At 35.9% G+C, this 20,657-nt stretch overlaps 6 protein-coding genes across 6 annotated transcripts; 4 read left to right on the forward strand and 2 right to left on the reverse strand.

Moving 5' to 3' along the window:
• Positions 1-3,225: 3,225 nt before the first annotated feature.
• Positions 3,226-8,571, reverse strand: SmydA-9 (SET and MYND domain containing, arthropod-specific, member 9). Its single transcript, XM_068302606.1, has 2 exons — positions 7,482-8,571; positions 3,226-4,116 (listed from the first exon to the last, which is right to left on the reverse strand). The coding sequence occupies exons 1-2, from the start codon at positions 8,331-8,333 to the stop codon at positions 3,451-3,453; spliced, it is 1,518 nt and encodes a 505-aa protein (XP_068158707.1). The 5' UTR covers positions 8,334-8,571; the 3' UTR covers positions 3,226-3,450.
• Positions 8,572-10,702: 2,131 nt separating this feature from the next.
• On the forward strand, positions 10,703-11,184 carry LOC137583338 (sarcocystatin-A). The gene is made up of 2 exons (XM_068298274.1): positions 10,703-10,920; positions 10,974-11,184. The coding sequence occupies exons 1-2, from the start codon at positions 10,742-10,744 to the stop codon at positions 11,182-11,184; spliced, it is 390 nt and encodes a 129-aa protein (XP_068154375.1). The 5' UTR covers positions 10,703-10,741.
• Positions 11,185-15,750: 4,566 nt separating this feature from the next.
• Positions 15,751-16,509, forward strand: Obp8a (Odorant-binding protein 8a). The gene is made up of 2 exons (XM_068302926.1): positions 15,751-15,863; positions 15,967-16,509. The coding sequence occupies exons 1-2, from the start codon at positions 15,822-15,824 to the stop codon at positions 16,390-16,392; spliced, it is 468 nt and encodes a 155-aa protein (XP_068159027.1). The 5' UTR covers positions 15,751-15,821; the 3' UTR covers positions 16,393-16,509.
• Positions 16,469-17,392, forward strand: LOC137586770 (AN1-type zinc finger protein 6). Its single transcript, XM_068302925.1, has one exon. It carries the CDS (start codon positions 16,615-16,617, stop codon positions 17,134-17,136), a length of 522 nt encoding a protein of 173 aa, XP_068159026.1. The 5' UTR covers positions 16,469-16,614; the 3' UTR covers positions 17,137-17,392.
• Positions 17,393-17,499: 107 nt separating this feature from the next.
• Positions 17,500-18,473, forward strand: LOC137587391 (uncharacterized). Its single transcript, XM_068303784.1, has 2 exons — positions 17,500-17,911; positions 17,970-18,473. The coding sequence occupies exons 1-2, from the start codon at positions 17,542-17,544 to the stop codon at positions 18,332-18,334; spliced, it is 735 nt and encodes a 244-aa protein (XP_068159885.1). The 5' UTR covers positions 17,500-17,541; the 3' UTR covers positions 18,335-18,473.
• Positions 18,389-19,879, reverse strand: LOC137587389 (serine protease easter-like). The gene is given in 4 exon segments (XM_068303782.1): positions 18,389-19,011; positions 19,013-19,325; positions 19,390-19,689; positions 19,767-19,879. Coding segments are annotated over 4 exon segments (1,200 nt in total). The 5' UTR covers positions 19,870-19,879; the 3' UTR covers positions 18,389-18,527.
• Positions 19,880-20,657: the final 778 nt, after the last annotated feature.

The following is a 20,657-nucleotide window of genomic DNA, read 5'->3' on the forward strand; positions in this document are numbered from 1 at the left end:
GACTGAATTACCTAAAACAAAAATTATCAAAGAAGAACACAAATGAAACATTTGAATAATTTCATCAATGAAAAAAAAAAAAAAAAAAAAAACAAAGTTTTTTTAGTTCCCCACTGTTCATTCCAGGACAATTAGAAGATTCACAGCAAATTCCCGTGTTAGGATCCAATCCTTAAGACCTTATGTACAGAGATCTAGAAATGTTTTCCATTAAAGTTGAGATTTCTGTCAATTATTCACACATTTTTCCCTGGGAAAGTAATCTTTTGATTACCATTGAAACTTTTAACCTGAACGATTCGAAAGAATGTTACAAAATCTTACACTTGAAAATATCTCAACTCAAACTCAAACCTTAGCTATAAGCTAATCACAGGAAAGAACCAACAAGTAATCGTTTTATCTCTTTTTCTTTTTTAACTTTATGTTTGTATAAAAAATTTTACTCCGTTCTTGATTCGTAGTCTGCATCTCACTTAGGGAAAATGTCTGTTTCAAAATCTCTTCTAAATGGCAATCAAACTGAGACTAAACGTTAAAGAATCGGTTAGAAATTAATCCAAATATAACCTACAGGAAAACATATAGAATCAACAAGAATTGGTTTTGAAAAAATACAAAAACAAAAACCAACAACGATTTTTTTAAAGATTTTTGAGGTCATGAAAAAGTGTTTTAAGTTAAATAGGTCTCCTATAGTAATTTGGGGGTGCTGATCACGGCCCTGTACAAAGTTTTTCTCCTAATTTTCTTACATATTCTAAAATCTGCTGAAAAAGTTGAAAAATTGTGTTTAAAACTTTCTCTAGTATACTTTTGGGTGCCTATTTTCCAACCCCAGATCTCCAGTCGTTTGAAAATTGTCACAAATAATAGTTAAAGAAAAATATGAAGGAAATGAAATCACTTAAATATCTGACAATGAGATCCACTTGATCATACGAGTACACGGGCAAATGGAAATAATGCCTTTTAATGTATAGTATAACAGGGATTTAACTACTTTTCTATCTAATTACTAGTAATAAGTATAATGCATTAGAATGAATTCCTCCAAATCTATTGCTGTCTTATCTATCCCACTTTTGGTAATGACAATGATCGGGGGAAACTTTAGAATTCGATTAAAGAACTATTAACTAGTTTTAGCCAATCAGAGAGAACGCTAGAAGAAGATGGTTGACAAATTAAATTAAATTTTTAAACCAATTAAATACTAATTAATAAAGAACTACTGCTCAGGACTGTCATTGAAAATGTTTTTAATGCCAAGTTGATCTATTTGTAACTAACTCAATTCAAAGAAGATAAACTATGTTTATATTGAAAATCTCTGAAAGTTTTTATGTTTCATTAAATATTGGATAATCTCCCACCACACCCCCTCCTCCTCCCCCTCCTTGTTTTGTTTGTTTTGGATAACTAATAATTTGTTTTTTATTTGTGTTTTCTTTTTTAATTACAAGCATGAACCATTTTAATGTGTTCAATTTTGTATTTAATGGTCAATTTTCTGGTACAAAAACGAAATAAAATATTAAATACGAGGTACATACATACACACGTATGTGTGTGTGGTATATATCTATGTATGTATGTATCTACGGCTAATACCTGGCAAATGCACACGGATTTACATTGTATATATACCAAAATATTATTATTATTATTATTATGATGATGATATGTACAAACATATATATTGAATATATATGTTTGTGAATAGTAGAATCGTAAAAGTGCCACAGAGGCAGACCGTGTGACTTGCCCCAGGCCCGTTGCCGTTGCCGTTGCCTCGCTTCGCTTCGCTTCTATTGCCAAAAATAGATGCGGCCGCCAACTTTAACGTCCGCCTGAAAGGAAACCGAAAAAAAAAACATAAAACAAAAATTCAAGTGAATGAAAATTTGCGAATGAGTAATGCCAATCTATGGGAAAGTTATAACCACAAAAACTCAAGAGAAATGCAACTAAAATTCATCTAGCTAATCCTTTAATCCCTTGTGGACCATAAGCCTTTCTTTTGCAACCAGATTTGTATTTGTATTTTAAGGATCTTATAAGTTGGGAATCAGTTAAGCTTCTATTATTTATTATCTAACATCTTTCAAATGTTCAAAATTAATTGAATTAAAAAGTCACAAAGCTTAGAGAGTTTATGATTTTGTGGCTTGGCCCAATCTTTATTGAAAGGATTATACCAACAGATTTAATTGGTTGAAATATAACCGAACTGTATCTGATCTGAGTTCCTATCTTTTGTAGATAACTCATCATTCTTAGAATAAAAAACCTTGAATTTGACTTGATTAAGTTTTATAATTATCACAGAGTAACTAAATTCGATTATATAGAAGCTCAACACTTTGGTTTAAAGGGTCTACAAGGAGTTTGCATTTGGAAAGAATTTCGTTTTTTATACCCTTGCAAAAAGGATATATTAATATTGGTCAGAAGTGTGCAAATCATAGAAGAAAGCATCTCCGACCATATAAATTATATATGTTCTTGATTAGCTTGAGAACATATGCTAATATAATCAAGTCATGTCCTTCTGCTTTAAGCCCTCAGTTTGAAATCGATTGGTATTTAAGCTACTATTTGCCTTTTGGATTAGGCCACTATAACCTACATATGTACATATATCTGCCATAGAATCTAGAAATTGAAATATCTACTTTACTGAGATTTGTCTTTGTAGATATATGGATATATCTTCTTTAAGTAGAAATTGTGAGAAATTTCTTATAATAATATAGAAAAATCTTATAAAATATTTGGGAAAACCGAAACATTTTCAAGGAAGGAACTTCGGAACAAAGTCAAAGTTCTCTCAATGTATTGAGAATCATTTGATATTTATTTCATTATTTAGCAAAAAGTCTTTAGTCTTTCGATCCCAAGTACCTTAAGTACATTCATTTGGCAAGATGCCAAAAACTCAATTCTCATACATTCTAATCAAATCTACAACCAAGATTTAAAACGATATTCTCAAGTGATATTCAGTGAGTAATACTCAACAAAAAATTTCATATCTCTTGTTGGATATTTTTCAAAAATAAGAAATATATACTAGAGTGCCTGACATTGGCGGGGGGATTATAAAACGTTTTGACGAATTGGCGCTAAGTCGGCTAAGTTCTTGAGCAATTTTTCTGCTGTTGATTTTTGTTTAATTTATTTTGTATTTTTGCAAAAGAAACAAGTCATCACGTTTGTTGATTTTGTTGTTTTTTCGTTTATTTTTGTGTTTTTTTTTTTTTTTTTTTTGTTTGTTTGTTTTTAATTTATTATAAATAAATAAATACAGATACAATTATGTTTAGTACACAGAGAGCCAAAGAATTTCATTGGTGAAGAAATAATAGATGGGGATTGGGGATTGGGTTTTGGGATGGGGCGTTTGGAGGATGAGACTTCTGGCCAACAACAGAGAAACTGATGGAGTTAGGCCAGCTCAGCAGCTGGAGCCGGAGTCGGAGCCGTGGCTGCTGCCGCAGTTGGGGCACAAGTTGGCGCCGTTTCGGCCGCAATAATGGCCGCTGCCGTTTCATCACCATTTGCCGCCAGGGCGGCCAACAGTTTATCGGCCTCGGCGGCCTTCTCTTGCAATTCGGCCAATTTGCGTTGCTTCTCCGCTTCGGCGGCTTGCTTAATGGCTCGACGTTCCTCCTCTTTGCGTACCTGCTCCTCCAATTGGGTGCGCACCAATGAATCACCCATGCCCAGTTTATCCATGATTTGCATAATATCCCTGCTATAACGTAATCGTGTATTGGCTGCCAATTCTTCGCTGCAGTCCTCACGTGACTGATTCAGACGCTGGAGCACCGTCAGTTTGGCATCGATAATCACGTGATTACTATCGGGTATGAACTGATCGCTTTTCTCATTCAAATATTGGATCAATGTGCGCAATGAATTCGAATTGTTTTTGGCATTGATGGCACCGCTGGCAAAATCCTGAGATTTCATCATCTGGGCATGGGTTGACTTCTGCTTGCACTCCAAGCAATTCCAATTCGGATGGGGCAGACCAGTGATCTCTGGAACAACAAGCCCATTGCAGCTTGTGTCACGGCAATAGAGGCCCGAAATATAGGCGCCTTTCTCCTGCAAACAAATGGAAAGGTGAAAAGTGATTCAAATATGTTGATATCAAATATGCATCATCGAATATTTCTAACTCGGACGACATGTCGCAAAATTTATCTATCTATATATCTATACCTATATATACATACATATATTTACTGATTAACAACAAAACAAAACCTCAAAATGTTGGCAAGAAGTGAAATCATTTAAATTCTTTATCCAGCTAAAAATATCGTCATAAAGATAGTCAAGAAAAAGGTAATAAAAATGAACACAGACACACACACACGAAATTTGAAAAACTAAATAACAGATCGATATATACACAAATATATGTATAATATACATACATATATATAAAATATATGTATGTATCTATTATACAGATGGTAAAAGAAGAAAATATTTCATTTATATCCTATAAATATCATAAATAAATTGACACATAAAAAGATGTCGTTTATTAAGAGTTGGCGCGTTTTAATTTGCGCTCGTGCGATCAATAAATACGTATTGAATTGTGAATATATACATATATGAGTGTATGTATGTATGTGTGTGTGTGTATGGCGGCTAAGGTAAGGTAACGTGGCTAAAAAGAGATCAGCAAGTCCATCTAAATTCCCCCTCCGACCCGTTATGCCAAGGGTGGCATTTGGCTAATTTGCTGGCCATAAATATCAATATAATTAATGACCGACGACTTCAAGAGAACAGCAAAAAGGTGTATCAACAGGAAAAACAGATTCTAATGATCGGATGGGGCGGACAAAAAAAAAAAACAAACAGAAGAAATAAACTTTGTTTTTTTGCTTAACCTTTTCTCTTTAAAATGTTATGTCCTTTTTTCATTTGTTTGTAGCATACTTTTAGGAACTACAATATGATTTAATGTCATTGCGTATTAATCTTTGAGTCTTAGAATGATTTTGTATGTCTTACGGTCTTTGAAATTTGGTTATTTATCATGACAAATGTATATTTTATTTTCAAAAAATTTCAAAAAATGCCATGCCAAAGTCTATATACCCTTACAGTCTCTGTCTCTTTCACACTGCTTTATGCTTATGGGTATGTTCAAGTTTTCGAGGCACAAGGTAAGTATCAGAAAGCTAGTTTTCTCTCTCTCTCTCTCTTACTGATATTGCCTTATTGAAAGAGAGCTATCTGTTATGGAGTACAACAAAAGACTATCTCTTTCTTACTTTCTTATCTATATTTCTATGCTGAGCTCAAAAAGAAGCCAATGAGACACTATTTGTCCTGTTTTTCCTTTTTTGTTATAAATGTTATATCCATAAAAGACGAGCCTAAATAAAATGTTTTCTAACAATAACTGAAAACCTAAAACAGAATACTAATATACCCTTTGTAAGGGTATAGTACACAGAGATCTAGCTTATACTTATGCCAAAACTTAATTACTTTATTTCAATGGTCGTGCATTGAAGAGATCTTAAAGTAATTAAATTAAAGACCAAAGAAAAACAAACGTTGAATTGTGATTCATTCAATATGGGGCCCTTTGCCTTTGGCCCTAATTGAGGGAGGTTCAATGAACTTTACCTTCTCACCCTTCACAGCTGGCACATTATGCTAATCCTCAAACGCCCTTCCGCCCCCTTGAAGTACATTCCCCCCTTCTCGTGCTCTTCAAATTGTTTGCTTTAAGTGTTTGAAATAGTTTTTATGATTGGCCTCTACTTTGTACACGAAAATTCGAATGTCAACCGGGAAATTACGATTCGAGGCGCCCGTATCCGTGCGTTCATTGGTATGCTTGAATAAACATACATATACATATGTACATATATACATACATACATGAAATGATGTATATAAATATCAGAATATCTCTCTCTGGCCATGGCCAAGAAAAATGTGTGTTCTCTATGTGTGTGTGTGTGTGTGTGTGTGTGTGTGTAGAAAATGATGCGACAAGAAATCAAATCAATTCGAGTGCAAAAAAAGAAAGAGCAAAACACACAAAAATGTTGCCAGGAGACATCTAGAAAAACCTATATATCGGAAAACATCTATATGTACCGACATATTTCGATATCCATATACATATGCACACATCTACATACATACATATGTATGTGTGAATTCACATACATTCAAATTAAAAGCTTTTTTTTGGAATCCATCTATTTATTTGTGATTTAATTGAATTGTTTTCTGACTGCTAAAAATATAAACAACCGCAAAAACAGCAAAAAAAAAAAAAAAAATAAAACAGCTTGTTATTCTTATTATTGTTGTTAATTATTGTTGTTGTTGTTATATTTGTTGCCGCCACTTGTTGCGCCTGGAAATTGGCAGACAGAGAGAGAAAGAGAGAGAGACAGAGGGAGAGTGGGAGAGAGTAGGAGAAATAAATAAATTTATGACCGCAAAACATTTTGTTGTAACAATAAAAACATTTGCATGAAATTGTTTTCGGATGAATTTTGATGCGTACAGGAAATCCTTAATGAAAGTTTCCTCATATATATATATTCGATTTTCCTCCTCATTCTTTTCTTATTTTTGCGGCCAAATGAAAATTAAAATTTTAAAATGAGAAATCAAAAAAAAATAACAAAAAAAAACTTGCAGGAATATCAATAGTGCGTAGTCTTCAGGGGCGTACTACCAGGGGGGGAGGGGGAGGGCTAGAAAGGAGTAGCTAGGGGGTTCAAGGGAGGGAAAGTGGGGAGGGGGGGCGATAAGGGTACAAATTACACCACTTTAAAGCTAAAGAACTTCTTAATTCTACTAAAAAAAATCAAAACTTTAAAAAGCAACAAATTTAATGAAAATTTACTAAAATTTAAATTAAAATTATAAAAATTTCTATTAAAATTTATAATAAAATTGTTTTTTTCTTCCAATAAATCATGAGAATTTCCTAAAGAAAAGTCACATCAGAAAATATTGTGAGAAAGGAAAAGTTAACAAGAAATTTTCAACACATTGATAAATAAATCTTTTCTAAAATATTCGAAATATTTTACATTTGAGATTTTCTTTTTTTTTTTTTTTTTTTTTTGCCACACCCCAAATTACGCCCATGTGAAGCATTGTTAATTGCCTTCTGATGGATCATAGAAAAACATAATGTGGCAAATTTATTTCATCTTGTTGCTTTTTTTCATGCCACATCCACTTGAGAGATGTGGAGAGAGGGAGTGCAGGGGAAGGGGTAGAAGAGTTTGGGTAGCATATGTTTGTATGTACATACATAAGGTGGGATGGGGAGGGGAGGGACAATAGTTTATACAGCTGCCTCATCGTTCAACACTTCAAAAACTATCTGAACTTTCGATCTCAACTGATTTGAATTCTTGCTTTGATTTTACTTGTGATTAAATTTAGTTGGTACTTGGTCTACTTACCGTTGGATCGGAACAACGTGGACACTTGCAAGTGAAATTCTTCTTCATCTTTAAGAACAAATGCCTGGCTATATTTCCGGTAAACAGTTTCGTATACGTTGTTGTTATCTCAAATCCTTCGGGTATATCGACAGCGGCACGTACAATCATATTATTGGTCTTCTCTTCAAACGTATAATATGAATTGGGAATGCAATCGTGATTCATTACCCCAAATAATGGATATAGAGCACGATAGTTAAATTCCTGATTATCATTGGTGCGATCGGTGGTCTTATCAAAGCCATTTGTTCTTAATACGGCGACCGTGCGATTCATCATTTCGATGACTTTCTTATCGGTTGGGAATTTCTTAAAACATTTGGCTGCATTCCGAACTTCGGTGCGATGGTTGTTATCCAGATTCGCCTGCAGGCAATAGATCAAATCCCGTTGATCCTTGTTCAAATTGATGGCCCGTGCCACACATAGCAAACGGATGATCACCGAATTGGCCACCTCGGGCTCATTGGGTCCCCACGATCTGAACAGATCGCAATCGGTCTTATGTTGCTTCTTCTTGGCGCATAGACTGCAGACGGGTAAACCGCATCCCTGGCGGCACATGAAACGTGTATCGGGCAACAGAATCATGCAAACGCTGCAGGCATTCAGCGAGTCCTCCTCATGGGCAGCCAGACCGATGAGTAGAGGACTGTCACGGAAGATGATTTCGCCACGTTTCAAATGACGGGTGGCCACCACACCGCGGCCGGCTATTTTCGAGATGCCAATCTCCCAGGCCGGATCCTTATCCTTGAACGGAGCCAAATGCAAATCCAACAGCTCCGAGGTACGTTTCGGGCAAATCATGATTACAATTCAAAATCAACTCAAACAAAAGTACACAAAAAAACCAAAACAAAAAAAATGTATACAAAAATATCTAAATAATATATATATATATATAAATATTGTTATAAACTGAATAGTTTAATTCTATTCTGTACGTGAATCGCGTTGACTGCACGGGAATTTTTTTTTTATTAGTTTTTATGTACTTTTTGAATTTTTCTTCTGTTTTTTTCTTTTCTTTGCTTTGGTGTTTGAATTCGACGCGTTTTTCGCGACTGCCGTTCGCAAACTGTCGCCTTTTCCAGCCTTACATGATTTTTATGTGTGAAAAATCGGAAAATTCGCTGTCGACGATTGCAAACGAAGACCACAACGATGCCCAGCCCCAGGGGTGATCGTCAAACAAGTGCGAACTGCCTAAGCAAAGAGGAGGAGACGAATCAGTAGGGAGCATTGCCCATGCAATTACAACTACACTGAGAGAAAAAGAGATGGCAGCAGCAGCAGCAGCGACAACATCACACATTATAATTAATAGTTGCCTTTTAAAATGAAATTAATTAACTAATTAATTAATTTAACAGAAATCTTGCAGCTCTTTGCTATGTTTGCTTTTATGTTTTACTTAATTAAAAGCAATGACTATGTTTTAGTCAATTATATTAAGTATAAGTATAAGTAAAACTAATGTTTTATTATTATTCAAGTGAATCAGAAACTATTCATCTTTAAGTCTTCGTAGTCTCAATTAAAGGAAATCATCTTTGAGTCTTACATATATTAAGTATACGCCAAGGCGGACGCAGTTATAAGGGAATCAATTTTAAGAGAAATTTGATAGAAGAATAAATTCTTCTACTACTAAAACATACAATAATTGTATTAAATGGAATTTGTACAGAAAGTTCAGATTAGAACATTCCTAGCTAAAGCTAAACCCTAAAAGTAAGTATACGCACTGTGGTATGGATGTATTCAATACTGAAATCTAAGGAAATGCAACTTAAAAACCATTTTTCAAGTGTTGAGAAGAGCACTTTTCTCTCTACTAATTGAGGATATTTCTGCACCTAAAGATACTCCCCTCACGCCCTTCATATTAAGTATACGTGAAATTGATGCAAGTGTATTTTTAGGGGCAGAGTAGATGGTGGGTGGCAAATAGAATTCTAATCCCCCCTATTTTTTTTTTTTTTTTTGTTATGAGACACGTTTGCCAGAGTTTAACGGACGGCTAAATGGATGGCATCCATTCATCCATGACTGACGGATGTTCATCTCGATGTACATGTACATGTATGTATACACATGTACATACATCTGATGGCACGGGGTTTTTTTTTCTACTCTTTTGGCTTTTATGCATTCCTGACAGACCGCTGGAGTTGCGCCAAGAATGCGTCGTTTTCTTTTGACTCTACGCTGATAAATGAGCTCAAAAGGAATGGGGAATGAGAATGGGTTGCACGAGATTGAGGCAAATGATCAGGTTTAATCAATTGACATTGTTGAGATGTGATTATATTGTTTTTTGTTTTCACCCCCGCTCCACCCCTCTGACCCATTACGACGAAATGTCTACAGGCCTCGGAAACAATGATCCCGAGCGATGACCTTCAAAATAAACCAAAAAAATATAAATAAATTTCAAATAATATAGTTCAAAGAGTAATCATTATTTATATATTTTAATCTCTAAATTAGTTTAAATTAGTAAAAATAGTTAACTAGTAACGACTTCAAATATACCCTGAAAACTAAAATGGTAAATGAGCAATTATTTTTATCATTCATGTTATACCTTGCACTCGGAGGATAAAATGGCATATTATGTTGTTGTTAAAACAGTCAGAAGAAAGCTCTTTTTTTGTTGGTCTGTTTGAACATCTAGATCTTGGAGACTTCAAGATACATACATCAAATTCAAACTGTCGATGTTTAATAATGTTTAAAATATGTTTTGAAGTCGATATCTATTAGCTCACCGAATTTCAAGAGAATCGATCTATAGATAGTTAAGTTATGAGTAGTTTCTAATGTTTGCCTTTATATGAACCGAAAGTGGCGCCAAAATGTTCGTGTGAGTAAGATAGTGTATTTTCTAGTATCGACTTGAATTTTACATTCAATTTCCTTTTGAGTGACTACCTAAATAAAAGGTAAAAGGTCATAATGTTTTTCTTTACCTTATCGCTTTATATACTTTTCTATATACATTTGTATGTACATAGGTACTTATCATGGTATAGACTTTACATTAACCATGCCTATGGTTAATAAGGTCTCTTCAGCATTGATTTTTTTGGGGTCTCAACTGATAAGGGACATTAGTATAAATTGAGTTTCACTTTCATATACGAGAACAGTTCTTGTCAGAGACTAAACAATTTAGAAACAAAACAAAAACCGAAATAAAAACAAACAAAATGTTCATTGTCAAGGTTATGTTTTTGGCACTGGCTGTGATGCTGGTTAATGGTCAACCTCAAGGATTCGGTGGTTTTGGTGCTCCCAGGCAATTGAGTCCTGAGGAATTATACAAGGCTGAGGAAACCCTACAATTCTCGCTAAGCAAATTGGCAGCTGGCGATGGTCCCCATTATAGGTGAGTCGAATTCGAGTTATTTAGCATCCTCCATAACCCATGTTTTTTTCTAGAATTGGTCGCATTTTGGAGGCGAGCAGTCAAGTTGTGGCTGGCTCTTTGGACAAGTATACCGTGGAGCTTATCGATTCCCATAATCATACCAAGGAATGCAAGGTTAGCATCTGGTCACGTGAATGGCTACCCAATGGCATTGAAGTGACCATCGATTGCCCCAATCAGCCAACAGTGACCAAGACCCACAATGCTCCACACCGCGCTTAAAATCGAATTTCAAAAAATAAAAGGAAATTATAGAACAAAAACAAAAAACAGCCTAGACCTTGAATTGACATCAAATTCAAATGAATCTAAAACTAAACAAACTTACTAACTAACTTTACTAACCATTGAGTTGTAGTCTTTCTAAAGAATTTGTCATTCCTTTTCGTGATAATGAACTTGATGAACTTTCCAAAGACAATAAGTACTCATGTACTTGCATTTAAGATAACTTTTAAGTTGTTAAACTTATCTTATCGTAAGTCATACATAATTCAACACCTCTGACTAATCTTTAATCAGAGGTGGAATGGGTTAGAGATGGAGATGATTGTGACTGTTGGGGCACACTCAATTCATTCAACGCCAAATTTGCCGCCATCTACAAAAGTATATATATATATATATATGTATGTGTGTATAGCATGATATTGCGACCGTTCCGTTTCGCTGTAACAAAGTGGCGCAAAAATTTTAATTGCAAATTTCGTATTTGGATTTTTTTTTTTTTTTTTGGCTAGTTTGTTCGTTTTGTATGGTTCGTTCGTTCATTCGTTTTGTTTCTTCGTTTTTCATCTACCCTAAGTAAAATTAACAATTTTTAATTGACTCTGAAAATTAATAAAAACAAAAACAAACAGCAACAGCAACAACAACAGCATTGGCATGGCATGCATTTCATATTTTTCAACAAATTTTCTGTGATAAATAAATACATACTATATATTCTTAGCTTGATTTTATGTATAATGAATTAATGAAATTAATATGTACTTACATACATATGTATGTATGTATAGGGAATGTGAATGAAATGAATTAACGTATAAGAAGATGCTAGACTAGATGAGACTAGACCCAGGACCCTAAGCACATTGATATTCCCCTAGGTCTTAATGACGTCATATCTATGAGACACTCAACTTCTACCCTTAGGGGCTATTTTCTAGTACCTAAAAGTATGCTTAGATTAAGAACAACTAACTAGCCATGCTAATTTAGAAATTGGCCATAAACTTTTAATTCTTTAATTCCTCATACTAAATAGGCATTTACTAACTAACTATTAATCTAACTTTTTGTTGATCAAAATGTAATTATTTTATGATGAGACACAAGAAAACTTTAACCATGCCGAAATTTAGATACCCTTGCAAGCAAATGGAGAAGGGGAGACTTTACAATGTAGATAGAGAGGAAACAGTTTAAATAAAGTATTTTTTACAATCGTTTTCGAATTAAACTCTTATAACGAAAAGCTAAGATAACATATTATTAACATTGATCGTCAATGAAGGGGCAAGGAGGTAGAGAGGGTCACAAATAGGATTACTAAATAATAGAATGAATTCATAAAAAGTGTTTAAATCAAGGCTCTAAAAGGGGTGTAACGCAGAGGGGAGGAATACCAACTGCCCTGCCCTTTCTATACCTTGTTTAAGAATTTGAATATAATATGGTTTTTATATTCAAAATACTCTTCATTAAAGCTTTTAAAACAGAAATCATCAGATGGAAGATGGTATCATCTAGGCTAGGCTTTACCTTTTCAGCTGATGAATGATAGATAAATACCCACAAAACCTTTTTAAGTGAGAGATGATGAAAGTTAGATAAGAATTTGAGAATTTAGCAAGTCTGATCAATTCACTTGGAATATAAGGGTATTTACACTTCGTTTAAATGAAATTAACTTCCGCCTTCTGAGTCTTCTTCTTTTTTCTTGTGTGTATTTTTGAGCTTGCATCAATTTGCTGCAGGCCCACATGGCGTATGCGTGCTATTGCTTTTGAACGAAGCGGAAACATTTGTCCGCCTGCCGATCAAAAATCTGATCATGAGGATGTGATGAGAAATCATCAAGCTGGAGCAAGCCAGCTACATATACACATACATATATAAGTACATATATTCTATATTCTGTAGAAATGATACAACTTTTTAAATTGCAGATGGATTTTCACTTATTTTGTATCGTTTTTATTCATTTTCATTTTGGGACGACAACGACAACATCGACGACATGCCAGAGGCAATGCTCTGGCGATGGCGCCAAATTCTTCATTGCCAGCGGTGCGCAACAAAAACGCGTCAAAGCGCCAAAAAGTGCACATTAAATACAAAAAATTAAGGCAAAATATTCTATATTTTGTTCATTATTGCCTACATTTTGATCGCAATTTGCACATATTGATGAAGAAGAAGAAGATGATGATGATGACTTCTGGTCTAAATGTACAATATGTAAGTATTATTTTATATTTCTCAACTTTTTTCATTTTCTTTGCTTGATTTGTTTGGCATTATTTTCTATATCATTAAATTAAAGTAGTTTCATCATATTTGTTGTATTCGTTGAAATTTGGCAAATTTTCGAGCCAATTTGTTTGGTATTCGTTGAGGATGATGAAAATGCACGTGACGAGTGTCATCCCACCATGAGGATGACCGTCAACCAATAAGGAAAAACCCCAAAGCAATGACCAATTGCAAGTTGTCTTGGAATATTCTCTTATTCCTTTTGCATTAAACTTTGTCTTAACTTTTTCCCATAACTTCAGTTTAATTAGAAATATTTAGAAATTCACTCATTAACAATTTGAAAAGTTAAAAGTAAAATAAACTAAATGATTCATTATCTTGGTAAACCAATAAATGGCCAAAAATGTCGAAGAAAAAAACCCACAAAACATTCATAAAGAGTAGGCAAAAAATATCAACGGACCACTAAATACCAAAGCAAATTCTAAATCATTTTCAAATTCAGATATTTAGATTGGAAATTCCCAAAAAAAAAAAAAACCAAAAATATAGGTATATATACATATTTGCATATTCATATATGTAGATATGGTGGTTAATATAAGAAAATATTGCAACAGAAAAAAAGTGTTAGAAAATAAGTAAAAGAATTATATGGTAAAAACAAGTCTCTCACTCTTCTCTCCATAGCAATTTCTAGGCCCAATCCTTAGCCCTCTTAGGCAATGAATCTTGCAGTTTATCATTTGTTGATCATGAAAGCCAAAACTATATATCGAAAGATTCCAATGCAAACATAAAAACTGTGACAAGTCCGGCAAATTTCATCTTGTTTTGGGTAAAAAGTTTATAAGATTATCTTTGGTCCGATTGTGGTCCGTGGTGTAATCGAATTTACAGGATTTACATACGTGTATTTGGAGCAAGCCAAGAGAGTCAATAAGTAGGCTCTCATATCCTGCAGCTGTTGGAGTCCAGTAGGTTTAGTTTAGTCGAGTGAGTTCCTTCAATGCATCCTGCAATCCACATATGCCAATCTATCGGTTAGCTATATGCTTTCCACCTCCTTCCATTGGCCATATTTCTGGCAACGAGTTCCAGTTTTCCTCCTAGTGATACCAAGGAGATCAAAAACCTTAAATCTTAAAAAAAATATGTAGGAAATGATGTCAAAGAAAACCACAGACAAAAGCGATTTGTTACAAGAACTATTTGTTCATATATATCTACAGATATATACCTATATATACATATATACGAAAGATGGCCTACTTTGTAGAATATTCCACAATTTGGGGCATGCCAAACTTCATTTGCTTCAATGTCAAATGGCAAGAGGCATGGACATGGACATGTGGGAAACGGTTTTTTTTTTAATTTGTTTTTTTTCCCAATTTTTGTTTTTTTTCTTGATTTCAATACACTTAAGCGCAATCAATTTTATTGCTTTCGTTGCGGTTAGGCTGTCCAATCGAATTCAATTTGATTCGCTTTTGCATGTGTGCGAGAGAATTTTCCTGTTTTTCGTTTTTCCTGTTTTTCTAACATTTCGTTTTTGGTTATTGCAAGACCCCCTTCTAAGAGAAAATATTGAAATATGAAAGAAAACCAGAGGGCCCTCGACAAAAAAAAAAAAAAAAGAAACATTTTTCGACCATGTGATATTGTGAGCTCAAATACCCTTGTATATCCAATAGAGCGAGTCCTTTGATCTTTTGGTAGATAAAAAATAGACTAGACTTGAATGATGACTCCTTACCAAGAGGAGATCGAATGAGGAAAAGTTGAAATTGTGGTCTTTTGTCCATGTTTTCATTCTATAGAATTTATTAATCCTCAAAAGAAAAACATTTACATTGTATGCAATTTAATAGTCACCAATAATTATTTTTTCTTTCATACAAATTATTTGATATTTGCAAGGGTATTAAAATTGCTTACAACCCAAAAACCAGATCATCAAAATATGCGATTGTGGAATGTTACGAAAAATTGGTGCGCAGCACATGATAATTTGGAAATATTGCCATTATAAGTAGGTATATAGAGAGATCAGGCATGTGCTGGTAGACTCAATTTATATAGATCTCCCCATGACTTATGTGTTTAACATAAAACAGATGACGGAACGGCAGCTGTGTCTGCCAATTTGATTTCATCAAGTTGGTTATACACACATATATGGAAATGGAGGTGACTACGGTGAGATGGTAGAGGTGGAGCCAAGGGCGGAGATGGACTGACGCAATACAGAGAGATTAATATCATTTGATAAGCAGCAGCACATTATTATCACTCAATTGTCATCGTCATAGTCGTCGTCGTCGTCGTTGTAGTCGTCTCCAGATTTTCACTGTCAGTGCATTCTGGAGATCACTATGCATCTGTGTTTGATGCTGGCTGTGATGCTGGTGCTGGGGGTAAGTGTATTTGCAACTGATTACTCTTGATTAAGTTTAAACCGGTTTGTTTAGAAACTAGTTTAGCTATCTAATCCGATCTTGTGAATTTCACCTTTTGCAGCTTCAAGTGCAGTCGCCAGCCATTGGCATCGATGGAGCACCGACTTCTTCTTCCAGACGTTTGCTCACAGCACGAGATTATTGCTTCCGTTCGGGCAAATTGTCAGATCGTCAACGTTTGCGTCTGGATCACATGGCGTATGAGAATCAAGAGTATGCACACCGTTATGTACATTGCTTCTGGACTAAAATGCAACTCTGGCGCGATGACTACGGTTTTCAGGCTATGCGCATTGTCAATCATTTCGGAGGACCCGACCGTTTGAATGTCGAGCAAGCTGTGCCCGCAATCAATAAATGCAATTTGTCCACCAGGTCAGGAGCGGCAGCCAATTGGTGTTATCGGGCATTTGTTTGTGTGATGAGAACACCCGTGGGTGAATGGTTCCGACGTCATATGTCCGATGTGATCAATGGCAATGCCTAAGCAGGCTCTGAATGAGAGGAATAAATTTTCGATAACTCCATGTTTTGACATTTGCCTTGTTTGGAAATTCGTAATGCTATCGTAGTAGGCCAAATTAAAAAAATATGTTTCAGTAGATTTATTCATTCTGACGGCTTTGAATTGTGTGATTTCATTAAATACAAGCAAAAGCATAATGAAAAACCAAAAAAATCGTAGCTTTGGAAAGAAAAAAACGACTCAATGGATTCCGTATCAGGTGGTACCGATGATTGCCGTGCCACAAATCCCCCAACCACATTGAATCCAATGACGTCCATTGCCCACGACCTTTGTCCGGATAAAGAGAAGGATGAACCGAATAATGAACAGCAGCAGCAACAGCAAAAGGAAGAACATGCTAAAGGGTCAGTTGTTGCCGACGAGCGTGAGCAGGGGGAACAAGCCGAGCAAACGGAACAGCAAGAGCACATCAAAGAACAGCAGGACGATAACAAGGACGATGACCAGGACGCCAACAAGGACGATAACAAGGACAACAACCAGAACCGTGCCGTAGTCAAGGAGCCGAAAAAACGCTGCGATAAATGTGGCAAGAAGCTGGGTCTAATTGGAGGTTTCCCATGTCGCTGCGGAGGCACATTCTGTGGCTTCCATCGCTACAGTGACCGTCATGAGTGCAACTTTGACTATCGTGAAATGGGTGCCAGCGAGATACGACGTGACAATCCGGTTATAGTGGCCAGCAAGTTACGTAAACTTTAAGAGACGGCGGACAAAAACTTAAGAAGGAGGGACTATGCGGTAGCATGAGCGGCAAGATGCAGTTTGGGAAAGGAGCAGATATATATTTTTTTTTTTTTTGTACAACCATCCATTTAGAATTCCACAAGCTTACATCACCTGGCCAGAATAAGTCAAACATATCGACTAACATCGAATCGAAAATGCAACACCAAACATAAAATACTTCAGGCAAATTTTGAGAAAATAGTATGAATTATAGTTAAATATGAGAAAAGGTTATGGTTCGATTTAAAAATTTAATTGGGCGGCAATACTGGGTAATACATGTGCAATCGATTCGATAATCGATAGTCGATAGGACGCCTTTGGTGTGCTACGGTTTGTTGCCTCTGGTCACACTATAGGCGAGCACATTTTAAAAACATGCCCAAGACTAAAACGAAAACAAAAACAAAAGGTAAATCAATGGCCATTGATGACAGTGAAGTGTTAACTGATGTCGCAGATGCCTTGGAGGACAATGAAGGAGCAACAGAAATTGCTGATGGCGACAACTCCACCGACAAAGACCAAGGCAACGACGACGACGATGACGATGAAATGGACTTGGCCAATTTTAAGGCCAACACTGACAGCAGCAAATCCCAACTAAATGCTCCGGCCAAGAAACGAAAAAAGGGTATCATTTATATATCAAATATACCCAAGCACATGAATGTAATACGCATTCGGGAAATTCTGGGAGAAATGGGAAAAATTGGACGTGTTTACTTGCAGCCGGAAAAGCAATTGGGTAAGTCCATTTAGTTTGAAATATTTCAAATTATCAACTCAATGGCATTGCATTACAGGCAACAAGAAGAAATCCAAACGTAAGAAATACAATATACACTTCACCGAGGGCTGGGTGGAATTTGAATCGAAACGTGTGGCCAAACAGATTGTACCCTTGCTGAATAACAAGCAAATCTCGACGCGCAAGAAATCCCAATTCTATGATTCGCTGTGGAGCATGAAATACTTGCCGCGCTTCAAATGGGTTCATCTAACCGAACGCATGAACTACGAGCAGGCTGTCCATAAGCAACGACTCCAAACTGAAGTTTCACAGGCTCGCAAGGAGACGACATTCTTCCAAAATAATTTGGACAAGAGCGAGTATCTAAAAAAGCAAGCTAAGAAGGCTAAGCTAACGCAAAAGAAGGAAAATTCATAGAAGGCAAGGCAATTAATATAATTAATTATTAAGACTGTTTACTTAATCCAATAATCAGACAACGTCAATGAAATTTGTAATGTTTTATACATTTTTTTGATTATCTAACAAGTGCTTAATTTACTAATTCGAATTTAAATGAATCTACATTCTATTTAATCTCATCTTCATAATGACACCAAAATTAATGGAATTAATTTGATCTACGTTTGCTAAGATCCCTTGGACCACGGGGTTTAGTTTGTGTGACCACACTATTGGAAGACATGGTGGCTATAAGCCACGGTATATAGTGCTCTACTCTTGTAAAGATCATGGGACGATTGCGATTGTTACAAGAGCTCCAACCGAGAGAGATTAGGCCAACAAGATAATAGCTTTGGCTGCCAATGCCATTGTCGTCCAGCAACATCAATGGACCACCTGAGTCACCATGGCAGGTTCCCGCCGCAGTTGATCCGCCAACACACATTTGGCCAATATTTATATCACCATAGACACTCCTGCAGCTGGCACTGGATAGACATTCAACACTGGTCCTCAATTTGATAGGACTACCACCGAAACGGATGTTCTCTGTGTTACCCCAACCGGCAATGTCCATCGAATAGCCCCCATATCGATGATCTTCGTTCGCATTAGCTGGCGGCAGGCAAACGGGCATAATGTATTCGCTAAAAAAGCACAGCCCTCATCAGTTTCAGCAAGGCTACATCATTGGCATAATTGTCATGACGTCCTACATTTGCTTCGTTGGGCTTATATTGCTCATGCACTATAATTCGCTCGATTTGAAAATCCTGATAAGCTGGAGCACATATCCGATCTTGCCTGAATTGCTGACAATCTGGATTTGTGGTAACGTTCCATTCACCTAATCGCACTTGCTGTAACCGCGACGTACTTGTCGCATCGGGGACACAATGGGCAGCGGTTACAATCCAACGTGGGTGTATAAGGGATCCGCCGCAGCGACTCGTATACTCTTCACCTGTCAAATATAATGATCATTAGAACTTCTGGCCAATTGTAGGACTTCAAGCGGCCATAATTACCATCTGTGGTGTAACGCAGCAGGGCCATCCATGGAAAATCTTTGATATGAGTCACCTGACCCATAATAATGCGGTTCCCAAATGAATATCCGCATAGTCCAGGCTGTGGCAAGATGAACTCCGATGTTTTGGTCGATCGTTTATTTGGACAACAAACCAAATTGGCTAGAACTTTACTCTCACACTGACTGTGCATTGAGTCGGGAAACCCCTCTAAACTCTCCTTGCACTCATCTTGAGGTACACAATATCCATAATCGGCCGCATCTGTACGACAGCGTCCAAAGTGTTTAATTGGCTCTGGAAAAGGGAAAAGGCTAACCCCACATAAGAAAGGTGCATTCTGTGTTTCACTTACAATTTTGTATTTTTCTTACTTCCTTCAGTACTTCGGTTCACCGTCAGCCAGAAGCAAATAATGCTCAATCCAACTAATCGCATATTCAAGCAGCTGTTGCTCATTGTTTTCTGCTCAACCATTGATTAGGGAAACTAAACAAACAATGAAACCTTAGTACATAAACGCCTTATCAATCGATCGATCCCAGTTCGTTTCTCGCTCAGTTGATCCGCTGATGTTGCTGGCTCGCTCTTTTATTCTGACAATACCGGTATCTCAAGTGATTCTCATCTGCTCATACATATGTATACTAAACATATGAACATATATAAGTACATAGACTACATATATGTAGTTGCGTAGTTAAAGCTGGAAAAACCAGATTTTAAATATGGAAGGTTAAAATGCATCAAGAAACACAGCATATTATTTATGCGATTTGTAATTTCCCCGTGTGCAGCATCAAACGAATTAATTTAAGTTAGTTTGAATATATTAGTTGTTTCTTTTCCCTAGTTTCTGTTCACAATCAAATGTTGAACAAACAACAGCATGGACATGGCTAAGTAGCTTAATAAATATTGGCAACAAATTTTATTTTATTTTATTTATTAGTAAGTTGGTAAATTATTTACATTTGTACGTTGTTTTTAAAATATGTAACGATTTCTTATTAGCTATTGGCATTTATATTGACTGTAAGTTGTGTTCCGATCTGAACCTAAAAACCTATTATATTTGTATAGGGATATTCCAACTTCTTTTCCTAGTGTTCTTCTATAACTATGTGATATAGTGATCTGATCCTGACAATTTTCATACCCGGATTATAAGTAGCTCAAAAATCAAGTTTCATCGTTGAGTAAAACGCATACGCACCGAAAGATAGAATGATGGACATGGCTAAGTCGAGTCAGCGTCTCATGCT

This window comes from Drosophila tropicalis, unplaced genomic scaffold (assembly GCF_018151085.1).
Source record: "Drosophila tropicalis isolate 14030-0801.00 unplaced genomic scaffold, ASM1815108v1 contig_158, whole genome shotgun sequence".
In the NCBI taxonomy this organism is placed as follows: Eukaryota; Metazoa; Arthropoda; class Insecta; order Diptera; family Drosophilidae; genus Drosophila; species Drosophila tropicalis.